Source organism: Nicotiana sylvestris, chromosome 3, assembly GCF_000393655.2.
Source record: "Nicotiana sylvestris chromosome 3, ASM39365v2, whole genome shotgun sequence".
Taxonomy (NCBI): domain Eukaryota; kingdom Viridiplantae; phylum Streptophyta; class Magnoliopsida; order Solanales; family Solanaceae; genus Nicotiana; species Nicotiana sylvestris.
Window position 1 is genome coordinate 70,672,106 of NC_091059.1, and position 15,443 is coordinate 70,687,548.

Below are 15,443 nucleotides of genomic sequence, written 5' to 3' on the forward strand. Positions count from 1 at the left end.
ATATGTTGGCCAAAACTAGGAAAGATTTTTAGAAAAGGTTCAAGATGAAAGACTTAGGGGAATTAAAATTCTTCTTAGGCATTGAATTTACCAAGTCAAACAGAGGAATACATATGTGTCAAAGGAAATATTCTTTGGAGTTGATCTCTGAACTTGGTCTAGGAGGAGCAAAAATAGCCGGTAATCCCTTGGAGTTTAATCAAAAACTTACTTCAATTGAGTATGATAGAACATTCAACAGAGGTGCAGGTCATGAAGATCATATACTAAATGATGTTGGAGAAAATCAAAGGCTTGTAGGAAGACTTTTGTATCTAACTATGACTAGGCTATATATCTCATTTGGAGTACATGTGCTAAGTCAGTATATGCATGCCCCAAAATAATCACAAATGGAAGCTGCTATAAAGATTGTTAGATACCTGAAAGCATCACCAGGTCTGAGACTCCTAATGCCATTAACAGAGACTAAACATCTGCAGGCATTCTGTGACTCTGATTGGGGCACTTGTCTGCAGACCAAAAGATCTATCACAGGTTATCTTGTAAAATTTAGAGAGGCATTAGTGTTATGGAAGTCAAAGAAACAAGAAACTGTGGCCAAAAGTTCAGCTGAAGCTAAACTTAGAAGCATGGCATCCCATGTAGCTGAAGTCACATGGCTAATAGGTTTGTTCAGGGAACTTGGAATTGAATTGCATTTGCCTGTTGATCTGTTTTGTGATAGCAAAGCTGCTATCCAAATCACAGCAAATCTTATATTTCATGAATGAACCAAACACATATACATCGATTGTCACTTGTAAGAGAAAAACTTATCCAATGAGTAATTACAACTCATCATCTCTCAACAAAGTATCGGCTAGCAGATTTGCTGACTAAGAGCATTGGGAAGGCATATAATGAAGTCTTGTTGAATTAACTAGGAGTTGAAAATATATTCAGAGCATCAGCTTGAGGGGGAGTGTTAGGAGCATATCAAGCTGTTGTGTATTAGTTAATTAATTAGTTAATGAGTTGATTATTTATGTTAAGAGTAGGCTTAGTTAGTTAGAGGAGTTAGTTAGTTGAGATGTGTATATATATGAGGTACACCTCATTACCGTAGTATGCAGAAGAAATGAGAATCAGTTAGATTTCTCTCCAAGATTTCCTGTATTCTTCTTCTCTCGATTACTTCATCATTTTTCACTCTCGTCCATTGATAAATTTGACAAAAATGAATTACAACGGGAGAGAAAGGGAATGTTTATAGGACATCTTTACTGTAACCGTTCCCTAATATTATCACGCCTACCCGTTATGCCTGGTAATTTGTAACCGTTGGGGATGTAATATAAAATCCTAAATACCTCAGAGTTTGTTGGTTTGAGGGAGATACATATTCGTACATTTATGATCCTCCGGATGAGTCGCTCAAGAACATCCTTGTCCATTATAGGTAAATATTTCCGGGATTGACTTCCCAGTATTTAGTCTGTTATCTAGATGGCTCTAGTTGACTAAGCGATGACCGAGAGAATCCTAATATGCTTTTCACATATTGATTCCTTTTACTGCCCATGTATTAGGTATGTTTTTTTTACCAATATAGATAATTTTCTTACTTTTCGGGCAGTTCCCGAGGACTGAGACTGTCCGGGAAGACCATATAAATGCTTACTCCTACTTCCTCTAAAGCTTTTCCTATGGGGTGTCACACCTCCTTTTTACCCACACCCCGTGAAGAGTATAAATATAAGGGAGTTTTTCCAATCAAAGGATAATCAAAACGGGATTGTTTATTTATTAAAAATCAGAGTCGCCACTTGGGAGGTTTATGGTGTCCCAAGTCACCGATTAAAATCCCGAATCGAGGAAGTTGACTCTTATTTATGGTCCGCGAATACAGAAATTCGGGTAAGGAATTCTGTTAACCCGAGAGAAGGTGTTAGGCATTCCCGAGTTCCGTGGTTCCAGCACGGTCGCTTTGATCATACTTGGCTTATTAAAATTATTTAATTACTGATTTTAGATCCTATGTGCTTTTATCTATTAACCGTTTTTAAATCACTCGATTATTCGTAGTTAAAGAATTGAGTTATGCGTACGTATACTTTTTTCCTTTGGCGCGTCAAAAATCATGTCATGCGAACGTGTCCATAATTAATAACGTTTTGTTTATTTATTAAGAAAGTTTAGCCGAAGTTACGCGAACGTATACTCCGATTTATTTTTAAAGAAATCGTAACCGTGTCACGCAAACGTGTCCACAATCACGATAATATTTTAAACGGCAGTAAAGGTTTCTCTATGAACATTTATTATTTTACCTCTACATTATGAAATTAACACAAGAGCCATTTGTTACTAAATGTCTAATTATGGCTTGCCTCAAATTTCCTTTTCAAGACCCTAATTATTTAAACACTAAAGTACTTGACGCCTACTTTAGGTGAATAATTCAAAAAAATCCCTTCCAATCAACAAGGCTTCATTAAACCATTTTATTAGCGGAAGGTCCTGAATTAAACAGGCCCAAATTTCTGAGAAACACACCTGTCTCAACGTGAGGAAACTCTTTTGACTTAAGAAATTCCAATAATATTCAGGCCCAAAGGCCCAAATAGTTTGGCAACGCTGGCTGCAGGCAAGGGCTTCAGGATCAAATCCCCAAAGCCAACATCTAACAGTGACCTTACTCATAACCTTTTTTGACCATTGAGGAGGGGGGGGGGGAACGAGTTAGGGCATGGATAAGAACCCTATAAAACAATCAATAATAATCCTTTTTAAACTGAGGCGTAAACTGTACGGAAGCATCAATTGGCCACAGTTAAAATCAAGCAAACTATACATACATAGCTTAACACATGAATTATAAAAAGAACACAAAGGTATAAACAGCAGAAGCTAATAGAACCTAACATCTAAACAAGATTTCTATTCGGATTCCAATTTGAACATCGAAATCTACATACAAATTCAGTCTGGCTCCAACTTGTGGCACTTCATTTGTTAGCAAAGGGGATAAGGAAATACCTGAGAGCACAAATAAGATAAAGGTAGTAAGATCAGCAAAGAGCAGTAGCAAGAGTAAAGGTCAGCAGCAAAACCCAATCAACAGAACCAACCAGCTGCTCTAAAATTAAGTTTCAAACCCATAATTTGAAGTAAACATCCAGAAACTACTTCAACCCAAACAAGGACCCGGCAGAACTTCAGCCAAGCTGATTTTAGTTCATTTCTAAGGTCAGCTAGTTAGAAATTGTTGCACCACCAGGAAAATTGCAGAAATTAACAGAAGACTCAATGAAACAGTAAAATTTCTGGCATTTTTGTATTTTCTGAGCTTTTCTTCTTTTCAGCTCTTGGGTCTCTTCCTTGAAAGGCAAGAAATGATGCCTTTATAGGCAAGAAACAGGGAGGCCTAAAAGAATTCAGATTTGCACTTCTACCATTTTGATATTTTCATTCTTGCTTAGATATCCCTAAGTTAAAAAACAGATTTTCACATTAATCCCCACCCCAGCTTCCAGGAAGCTTCCTCAATCAATTATTCAAAGATTCTCTACCTAGACTTCCTAATTTACCCTTCAATACCCCAGTTATTACCCCTGAAGCAAGATAGAATATGGTTCAAATTGACCCAACTCAATTTGGTGTGGGTCTGTATAACCCAGGTCGAATACCCTCTTGGGCTCTCTGACTTCAAAACATAATTCGAGCCCCAATCAACAATCAAAATTTAATGGGCTAAACAGAATTTCCAACAAGAAAAACCAGCAATGTCTTTTTTTTAAAAAAAAATAGACCAAAACAAAAGAAAAAGGGACATAAACTGATTAACAAAACCATTAGGCTAAGCTCGTCATTAAGCTAATTATGCAACCAAAACAAATGAAAGATGAACACATAAGAAAAGAAAAGAGAAAACACAAAAAAGATGAAAATGATCTTAAAAGAAAGAAGAAGAAACATGCAAGAAAAACGAAAAGAGACTGAGAAGTACCTAAAGAACTGGACGGGCCTAAACTTGAATTCAATCCTTGAACTTTCGATTTTGACCGAAATGGTTTTAATCATGTGTTCTCAAATGAAAACACATGAATAAAACCAATTTCGACTTCAAATCCTCAAAAAGGCACGCTGATTTAGGTTTTGGAATTTTGGGGTTCGGATCTTTGACTTGAGATTCGAAGAATTTTGGGATAGATTCGAGGGAAAATAAGTGAAGATTTAGAATGAGGAGATGAAGGGGAGTTTGGGGTGTTAATTTAGGGTGGTTTGGTGGTGGCGCCGCCAGGCAGGGGTTGGGGATTCTAGGGCGGTGGTTAGGGTTTGAAGTTTCAAATCGAGATTCAAACAGTTGGGCTTCGATTTGAGGGAGAAGGGGTGCGGATCTGGGATGTGGAGATGGAGGAGGGTATTTGGTGTAAGTTTAGGGTCGATCGGAGCACCGCCGCCGGCAGAGACGATTTTCGGCCTGCGGCTCCGATGGGGATGATGAGAAGGGTGAAAGAGATGAGAGGGGGGTAGGGGCACGTTTGGACACGTAAATATCACATGACCCGAGCTTCAGGACCGTCCGATCAAGAAACCTCGACGGTCCTGATCTGTTGCCCATAAGACGACGTCGTTTGGTTTACTGGAGGGGATCAGACCGGGTCGAGACGTGGGTTTGGGTCGGGTTTTGGGTACTTTCCATTTGGGCTGGGGAAATTTGGATTGGTTTCAGCCCAAATTCCCTTTCCTTTATTTTGATTTTTTCCAATTTTCTAATTTCTTCTAAATTAAAATTAAAATTAAAATAAACCTAAATTATTTTCTAATCAAATTATCCTACCAAATTAAATTAACATACTCTAAATAATAATTACCACAACTAATTAAATACCAAATTAAAGAAAAACCACCAAAATTCAAAATTAAAATTAAAAAGTGCAAAATAAAATATTTTTGTGATTTTCCCATTTTTTATAAAACATTAAATTACTAATTAATTCAAGAATGCAAAATTAGATCCTAAATGCAAATGCAGTGTATTTTTGTATTTTTATGAATTAAATAAAACAAACATGCACAAACAAATGCAAACAATTGTCAGAAACTGCCACAAAATCCACAAAAATTGCAAATACTAAAAGAAATTATTTTGTTTTGAATTTGTTGGAATGATTCATATAGGGCAAAAATCACGTGCTCACAGCCGCCCCTCTTTGCCCGGAAACACGAAGAGTTTTCATGCAAAGATAAGTGAGCGGATACGAGCGATTTTTGCCTGTTTGAATACTCCGTGGGAAGCATTTTTGAAAGATTTTACCGCACCTTGCTTCCAAGGTTGCCTACATATCCTTGGCTAAAAATGAATCAGGTCAGTGTAGTTCAAGAATGTCTGGTAGCTGGGACTACCATGGAGCTGTGATTTCACTGTTGTTGCTGCTGCTGCTGCTCACCGAACCCCTTATTACACCGTGTCAAAAATAAAAGAATCTAAACTAGACTATGATCTATGCTTTACAAAATCCTATCTTGATCTTCAAACTTGATCTTGTGTTTCTTGTTGCCTTGTTGTCTTGTATTCTCTTGGTAAAATTCCTTTGTTGCCGTCTTGAATTATAAACTGAGATGCTTCCCTTTTTCCAGGAGGATGCCTGACTGCTGAACTTGATATGTATTCCCATGCTATCCAGGCGGGCTCCTGACTGCTAATCTGAAAGCGTTCCCTGCTTTCCAGGCGGTCTCCTGACTGCTAATTTGAAAGTATTCCCTGCTCTCCAGACGGGCTCCTGACTTCAACAAAGAATTTGACAGCTAAAATTTGAATTGTACTCCCTTGTTCTCCAGGCGGGCTCCTGACTGCTAATCTGAAAGCGTTCTCTGCTTTCCAGGCCGACTCCTGACTGCTAATTTGAAAGTACTCCCTACTCTCCAGGCGGGCTCTTGACTTTAACAAAGAATTCGACAGCTAAAATTTGAATTGTACTCTCTTGTTCTCCAGGCGGGCTCCTGACTGCTATGCTTGAAAGTATTCCCTGCTTTCCAGGCAGGCTCCTGACTTCAACTTGAAATGTATTCCCTGCTCTCCAGGCGGGATCCTGACTTCAAAATAGATAAAACAAAGAAAACTTTTCTGCCCCAGTTTGGTGGCTGGGCACGGATGTGAGTGTAAAACTAAATCGTATTACCACGTGTTACTAAGAATTGAAAGCTAGGTCCTATTATCCAGGGGGTCCGGAAATTCCTAGTTAAATGACAATTAAAATTCTACATTATACCTTCTAAAGTGTGACTTTTGCTAAATCTTGTTATCTAAGAGGGTCTTCAAACTACTCCCCATTATCTAGGAGAGTCCTGAAAATCAAAAGTTGAGTTTTATCTTAAGAGTGACAGCTTATATGGCTGCATTATACTACCCTACAACAAAATTTACGCTAAATGTTGCTATCTAATCGAAATTTTACAGCTAAGTCCCATTATTCAGGAGGGTCCTAGAAACTCCTAATTGAATCCTATCTCGGACACACAAACTTCTAAGCTAACTTATATTCTTTTGGGATACATTTATGCTAGATTATGTTATTTCTGAACTTTAAACTAGGTCCCATTTTCCAGGAGGGTCCTGAAAGTTTACGGTCAAACCTGTTTTGATGCTTGCTCTTTCCCCTACGGAGAGTTTCTCCGGAGCAAATGAATTTTCTACCCCTGTTTCAATCAAAGGAAAATTTGTCAGTTTAAAGTGGTGGTTAGCTGATGAGATCTTTCCACTGTATTGTCTTGTTCTGAATGGCTTTCCCGAACTGGCCCTGAATCGCTTTGACTTTCTGACTGACTTTTAAATCCCATGGCCTTTGACGAACCGAGTGTTCTATACCCATGTTGTTGTTTCACACCTCTAACCTCTTGATCTGAACCTTTGCATCTCCTATGACATACCAAATCATCCACCGGTGCAACTTCTGGTGATTCCCCGTATCCCACCTTACATCATGCTGTCTTTAGTATGTTCTGACCACGTTGTGATTTGCAATTTTGGAAGTTGGTAGTGAGCTTTGAAACTCTTTTCCACTTACTTGGGACAATACTGACATTAAAACCTCTTAGACAAATAAACCCAAAAGAAAATGAAATGCAATGACTTTGCGGGTTAAGGATAAGAATAATCCAAAACTAGATAATTGCTACAAAGGGCAAAAGAAAAAGAAACTTATCTGAGTGGAACAGCTAGTACCAGTGATCATGACATGCATTTCGGATTAATTGGTCCAATCTGTCCAACCAATCAACTTTCAGTTGCCGTACTTTGTCGCCTCAGAATTTCCATGACCTGATTACTTTATCCAAACCTTGACCTTGTTCATCCTGCGGTGCCTTGAAACAGTTTTCCACCAACATGCCATTCTCGCTTGTTGACTTTTCAGCTCACTTTCTCCTCAAGGTGCCCGTGAGGGTTTTCACCAATAAGACTCTCTCATTTTAATTTCTCTCAACTCTCGTCGCCTTACAGTGCCTGTGAAGGTTTTCACTAATAAGACTCTCTCATTTTTATTTTTCCTGCTTGAACCAGAGTGTTGCCCCTAACATGAAATTACCTTTACCTGCTCGACTTGACATTTCTCAAAGACTGATCAGAAGGTCTTTCTTTGGACCGTAATGTGGGCTTTTGGACAGGGTTAGAAAGAAAGGGCATAAAAGGCTCAAAACAATTCAAATGGGTTAAAATTACAACTTTCGGAATCAGATTTTTCAAAACAACCACGACTTCTGCCCCAGTTTCTTGCTTGGGGCTTTTGAATTTTTGTTTGATGAGACCGAACTGTGAGGCTGCCTACGTATCCTTAAAAGGAATTAGGTCTAACGTAGTTCATGTCATAGGAATTACTTTGTTTGTTGTGATTTTTCTTTTTCTCTTTCTCTTTTTCCTCTTTTGCTTTTCTCTTTTTTTCTTTTACTGTTTTTCTTCTTCTTTTCTCTTTTCTTATTCTTTTCCCTTTTTCATTCTTTTCTTTTTCTTTCTTCTCTCCTTTTCATTTTTCTTCCCCTTTTCTTACCTTTCACGTCTGTGTTTCTGATATTCACTACTGATTCCGAAAGAGGGGTATGGAAGAAAATAAACAAGGCTCAAAAGGGCTGACGAAGGATAAGGTGTTTAGATAGCAGAACAAAATGCCTTCGTCATTTCAATCTTTAAAATATACCAAATACAAATAAATACAATGACAATCAAACGAAGAAATCATACATAGTATCTCTTGACTGCATCGGAATTGATAGCCATTTCTACACATTTCCCTTCTACATTTGTCAAATATAATGCGCCATTGGACAACACTTTAGTTACTACAAATGGCCCCTGCCAGTTTGGGGCAAACTTTCGTTTTGCTTCAGCCTGATGAGGCAAGATACGTCTCAACACTAACTGACCCACTTCGAACTTCCGTGGACGTACCTTCTCATTATATGCTCTCGCCATTCTTTGCTGGTACAATTGGCCGTGACATACCGCTGCCAATCTCTTTTCATCAATCAGACTTAATTGCTCCAAGAAAGTTTTGACCCATTCCACGTCATCAATTTTTGCTTCAGCGACAATCCGAAAGGATGGGATTTCAATTTCTGCGGGTATTACTACCTCCATGCCATACACCAACAAATAAGTAGTGGCCCCTACTGAAGTGCGAACAATAGTGCGATAACCCAACAATGCGAAAGGTAACTTCTCATGCCACTGTCTAGAACCTTCCACCATTTTTCGAAGTATCTTCTTTATATTCTTGTTGGCTGCCTCGACTACTCCATTTGCCTTAGGGCGGTATGGGGTGGAATTGCGATGTATAATCTTAAACTGCTGACATGACTTTGTCATCAGATGACTGTTGAGATTAGCGCCATTGTCCGTGATGATTAACTTCGGAATCCCAAACCGATATATGATATTTGAATGCACAAAATCGACCACTGCTTTCTTGGTCACAGATTTGAAAGTTTTCGCTTCAACCCACTTGGTAAAATAATCAATGGCTACCAGGATAAACCTATGTCCGTTTGATGATGCTGGCTCGATTGGCCCAATGACATCCCTACCCCAAGCAACAAAAGGCCATGGTGCCAACATGGTATGCAGTTCAGATGGTGGGGAATGAATCAAATCTCCGTGCACCTGGCACTGATGACACTTGCGCACAAAACTGATGCAATCTCGCTCTATAGTGAGCCAGTAATAACCTGCTTGGAGAATCTTCTTTGCCAGAATGTACCCACTCATATGCGGTCTACAAACTCCGGAGTGTACCTCAGTCATGATAACTGTGGCTTTTCTGGCATCTATGCATCTTAGCAATCCAATATCTGGAGTTCTTTTGTATAACACCCCTCTACTGAAGAAAAATCCGCTTGCCAAGCGTCGAATTGTTCTTTTCTAATCACTTGTGGCCTGTACCGGATATACCCCCATCCGGAGGTATTCTTTGATATCATTGAACCATGGCTCTCCATCAAGTTCTTCTTCTACCATATTACAGTACGCATGCTGATCACGGACCTGAATTTGCAAAGGGTCCACATAAGCCTTATCTGGATGATGTAACATTGATGCCAGAGTAGCTAAAGCATCGGCGACGTCATTATGGATCCTAGGGATATGCCTGAACTCTATCGACTGAAACCGTTGACAAAGATCATGCAAACATTGTCTGTATGGTATAAGTTTCAAATCCCATGTTTCCCATTCTCTCTGAATTTGGTGCACCAGGAGGTGAGTCACCCAAGACCAAAACTTCCTGGACACCCATATCTACAGCTAACCTCAAACCCAGAATACATGCCTCGTACTCAGCCATGTTGTTGGTAAAGTAAAAACGAAGCTGAGCCGTAATAGGGTAGTGCTGCCCTATTTAAGAAATAAGTACTGCTCCTATCCCTATGACCTTCATGTTTGCGGCCCCGTCAAAGAAAAATTTCCACCCCGGCTTCTCGACTTGTTTCAACTCATCAATGTGCATCACCTCTTCATCAGGGAAATAAGTTTTCAAAGGTTCATAATCTTCATCAAACGGGTTCTCGACCAAATGGTCTGCCAAGGCCTGTGCTTTCATTGCAGTTCGAATCACGTAGACAATGTCAAACTCTGTGAGCAGGATTTGCCACTTTGCAAGCCTCCCTGTGGGCATAGGCTTCTGAAATATATACTTCAATGGATCCAAGTGAGATATGAGATAGGTAGTGTAAGATGACAAATAATGTTTCAGTTTTTGTGCCACCCAAGTTAGGACGCAACATGTCCTCTCCAACTGAGTGTACTTGACCTCGTACGATGTGAATTTCTTGCTGCGATAATATATGGCCTGCTCCTTCCTTCCAGTGATGTCATGTTGACCCAATACACAGTCGAATGAATTGTCCAAAACCGTCAAATATAGAATCAACGGTCGCCCTGGTGCTGGCGGGATCAACACGGGTAGATTTGATAAATACCCCTTTATCTTATCAAACGCCTCCTGACATTCATCTGTCCACTTGACCGCAGCGTCTTTATTTAACAGTTTGAAGATGGGCTCGCAAGTCGTCGTGAGCTGAGCGATGAACCTGCTGATATAATTCAATCTCCCCAACAAACTCATCACCTCGGTCTTGTTCCTCGGAGGTGGCAATTCCTGGATGGCCTTGACTTTCGATGGATCTAGTTCGATGCCCCGACGGCTGACTACGAACCCCAACAACTTTCCAGACGGCACCCCAAAAGCACACTTTGCAGGATTAAGCTTGAGATTGTACCTGCGAAGCCTTTGGAAGAACTTCTTCAGATCCCTGACATGGTCAGATTGCTTTCTATACTTCACGATCACATCATCCACGTACACCTCGATTTCCTGGTGTATCATATCATGGAATATTATTGTCATTGCCCTCATGTAGGTTTCCCTAGCATTCTTCAAGCCAAATGGCATGACCCGATAGCAGTACGTTCCCCACAGCGTGATGAATGCCGTCTTTTCTGCATCTTCCTTGTCCATTAAGATCTGATGATAACCCGCGTAACAATCCACAAAAGAACCAATCTCATGTTTGGCACAATTATCAATCAAGATATGGATGTTCGATAATAGGAAATTGTCTTTTGGACTTGCCTTGTTGAGATCTCGATAGTCAACACACACCCTGGTCTTGCCATCCTTCTTCGATACAGGCACAACAATGGCTAACCAGGTAGGATACCGGGTGACCCGAATGACTTTGGCATCAAACTGCTTGGTGACCTCTTCCTTGATCTTTACACTCATATCCGTTTTGAACTTTCTCAGCTTCTGCTTGATAAGAGGGAATGTCGGGTCAGTGGGCAACTTGTGAACCACTAAATCAGTGCTTAGACATGGCATGTCGTCATAGGACCATGCAAAAACATCTTTGTATTCGAACAGTGCTTTAATTATCTCCTCTCTGAGTTGAGGTTCCAGATGTACACTTATCTTAGTTTCATGGACATTTCCTTGGTCCCATAGATTAACTGCTTCTGTATCGTTCAAATTAGGTTTGGTCTTTTCCTCAAAATGACTTAGTTCCTTACTAATTTCTTCGTAGGCCTCATCATCATCAAATTACAACTCGTCATCACACTCAATTTATTGTATTATTATTTCAGAGTTAGATTGGCTTTTAAAACTGGGTCGAAGATTCCCCATGCATGTCATGTCATTGATATCAGCATAAAAAGAACTGTACAAAAAGAAGAAAACAAAAAAATAAAATTAGAAGAAATGAAGGAAAAAGAACAATTGCATTTCATTGAATTTAAAGATAACAAGGTCTTAACACATCCAACTGGACGGAACATAATATCTGAATTACAGACCCTGGAATAATCCAGACAACAAAAGAAAATCAAAACCCACTACCAAGACTCCCTCCGGGTAAGAAGAGGAGTAGTTTCCCAGTTGTTGACTTTTGCACGTGGTCCCACGAATTGAACATCTTCCATGTTGGACCCTTCCCCAGCCTGAACCATGTTAACCTCGGCGAATAACCTTTCGAACCCCTTCTCCAAGTCTCCATCGGCACCAATCAGTGTTCCAGGAACTTTTGACAACAGTTGCTTTCTGATACCCGGCCTGACGAATGATCTAGACAGACGCGGGATTGGCTTTGGCAATGCCCATGCTTTCTGTTTCATTTTTATAGCTCTTCTCACGTCTGCAACGGTAGGCTTGAACCCCAGACCAAAAGTATCCAGATTCTTCGGAAGAGAAACTGGCTGCACAATACCTTGCATAGATGCACCCAAACCCTTGCCCAGTACGAAACCATTTTTCAACATTTCAACAACTACCATAACTGATGCCGCAACCATCTTTGGAGTTGGAACGCACTTTCCTTCCGAAATTTTCTCTATCGATACTGTGTCGAAAACTTGATAAACCTATGGTCCCTTGTCATCGTCAACCTCTATGAACGGAACAATGGCACCGTTGGGCACACACAAATTATCTTCGCTGTGTACAACAACTTCCTATCGCTCCCATTCAAACTTGACCATTTGATGCAGAGTAGATGGGAATGCTTTGGCAGCATGGATCCAGGGTCGTCCCAATAGCAGATTGTATGAAACAGCCACATCGAGCACCTGGAATTCCATAGTAAATTCAACTGGCCCTATTGTGAGCTCAAACACTATGTCCCCGACTGAATCCTTCCCTCCACCATCAAATCCCCGAACGCAAATATTGTTCTTGTAAATTCTCTTTTCCTCCACTTGTAGCGTGCTCAATGTGGAGAGAGGACAAATATTCGCGCTAGACCCATTGTCAACCAGTACCCGAGTAACCACGGAATCTTTGCATTTCACCATTAGATAGAGGGCTCTATTGTGCTCGGTACCCTCTACGGGCAACGCATCATCAGAAAATGTGACTCTGTTTACCTCAAATATCTTGTTAGATATCTTTTTCAAGTGGTTTACTGAGATTTTGTTAGGAACGTGAGCCTCGTTCAAGATCTTCATCAAAGCACGACGATGTTCGTCTGAATGGATCAATAATGTCAATAATGAAATCTGAGCCGGTGTTTTCCTCAACTGCTCCACAATGGAATAGTCTTGCACTTTCATCTTCCTCAGAAACTCTTCTGCTTCTTCCTCAGTCACTGCTTTCTTCACCAACACTGGATTATCTTTTGAGGTCTTAGCTTTTCTCAACTCTTCGGGGGCAAAGCATCTCCCCAATCGAGTCAAACCATGAGTCTCACACACTTCTTCTTTAACCTCTTTCCCTTTGTAAGTCACAGTCACTCGTTCATAATTCCATGGGACTGCCTTGCGGTTGACTATCGGTAATTGAGTTACCGGTTTGATAATGACAGGATCTGCGGGGGTGCCTTTCACAATTACCATAGGCTTGTCCGTCACTCCTGGAACAACCACTTTTTCTCTTTCATGTTTTCCTGCGACGTCACTGGAGGACCCCTTCTTGACCTCCACAGATTGTTCATTATTTGCCATGTTCAACTTGATCACATACTTCTCACTTGTTGACTTTTCAAATGGTCTGGCTTCACTAGCCCGAATCATCATGACGGTTTGTGAAGGCTTCTTAGGCTCCCCTCCCTTATGCACTATCTCAATCACATTTGTTTCATGATGGGCTGGCAAGGGATTCTGATTGATATTGGGCGCCTCCAGAGCTTGGACCTCAATCCGATTGGTGTCAATGAGTTCTTGGATGGCTGTTTTCAATTTCCAGCATTTCTCTATGTCATGTCCCGAGGCCCCTGAACAATACTCACAACTCACCGAGCGGTCAAGATTTCTGGGAGGGGGATTCGACAATTTAGCCTCGATCGGATTCAACATACCCAACTGTCTCAGTCTGTGGAACAGACTAGCATATGATTCTCCCAGTGGAGTGAAAGTCTTTTGCTTCTGCAACCTCTCATTCTTAAAGGCTTAGTTGGGTCGAAAACCCGTTTCAGGAGGATTTCTGTAGGCTTTTGGGGGTGGATGGTTATTTTGTGGAGCTTGGTATGGGTTTTGTTGAGCTGGCGCACACCATTGCGAGTGAGCGGGCGACTGGGTATAGGTTTGTGCGTGATGGACAGAAAAATGGGGATCTGGTGGTGGGTAATAGTGTTGTGGTGGGTTATATGGAGTGTGGGGGTAAGTTTGGAGATAGGGTCGCGACTGGTTGTAGTAACGGAGAAGGTTCCTGGATCCAACCCAAGCTCCTAACTCAATTGTCGTAACATCCTCCCCCTTCATCTTCCCAAGCACACCCCCAGTACCGTTTTGAATGGCCTGAGTGGTCGCCTTGATTGCTGAATAACTCATGATCTTGTTGGACTTGAGTCCCTCTCCAACCATGCCTCCTATTTTCATGACTTCATTAAAGGACTTACCTACTGCTGACACCAAGTGACCGAAATAAGTGGGTTCCAAAGCCTGTAAGAAATAATCAACCATCTCGCTTTCTTTCATCGGAGGGTCAACCCTCCCTGCTTGATCTCTCCAACGGAATCCATATTCCCTGAAGCTCTCACCAGGCTTCTTCTCAAGCTTTGTCAACGACAGACGATCTGGGATAATTTCGAGGTTGTACTGAAAATGGCAGGCGAAGGCTTGGGCCAAGTCGTCCCATGTGTACCACCTGTTGTGATCTTGTCTGGTGTACCATTCTAAGGCCGATCCACTCAGACTTTGGCTGAAATATGCCATTAGCAATTCATCTCTTCCACCTGCTCCTCTCATTTTGCTACAAAATCCTCTCAAGTGTGCTACTGGGTCACCATGCCCATCGTACAGATCAAACTTGGGCATTTTGAACCCTGCTAGCAACTGAACATCTGGGAACAGACATAAATCCTTATAGGCTACACTCACTTGACCTCCCAGCCCCCTCATAACTCAGAACGATTGCTCTAAGCTTTTGACCTTTCTGATCATCTCTTCATGCTCGGGATTTTTGGGCGGTTTCTCGTTCTCTACCGGGATATCAAGATGAAGGGTGTAAGGATATGGTTCTGGAACTTTGAAGGTGGGTTCAGGGGGATAGTACTGGTTGTCATGAGTTTGGAACAGGGGTTCACTAGAAGATCGGTGTAATGTAGCAGGTGGAGGTGCCACAAAAACAGGTGTAATTGGTGGGGGAGGGTATGGGACTTGTTTGGGTGGTGGAGCTTGAGAAGTATGGAAAGTGGCGTCATGGCATTGTTGGTAGAGGGTAAAGGCTAGAGATGAGTTCACAGTGGGAGGCTCCAGAGGTTGGGCTGATAGTGGGATATAAGCAGGGTTGGCGGGATAAACTGGTGGTGGATGCCCCTTCGCCCAGGCTTGGTACATTTCAGCCATCTGCTTCTTCAGCTTATACATTTCTTCCCTCATCGCATTAACGTCCATTTCTTCCACCTCTTTCGATGGGTCAACAATACTTGTTTCTGGTTCCTGGTTGGCCATATTCAGCCTGTCTTTCGATTGGGTATTG

The 15,443-nt window shown here is 41.2% G+C and overlaps 1 protein-coding gene across 1 annotated transcript; it reads left to right on the plus strand.

The window, feature by feature from the left end:
- Positions 1-392: 392 nt before the first annotated feature.
- On the plus strand, positions 393-773 carry LOC138887511 (uncharacterized mitochondrial protein AtMg00810-like). The gene has a single exon (XM_070169270.1). The coding sequence runs from the start codon at positions 393-395 to the stop codon at positions 771-773; it is 381 nt and encodes a 126-aa protein (XP_070025371.1).
- Positions 774-15,443: the final 14,670 nt, after the last annotated feature.

Excerpts from the sequence above, each read along its gene's own strand:
- LOC138887511 (XM_070169270.1), top strand. The coding sequence starts at position 393 with ATGGAAGCTGCTATAAAGATTGTTAGATACCTGAAAGCATCACCAGGT.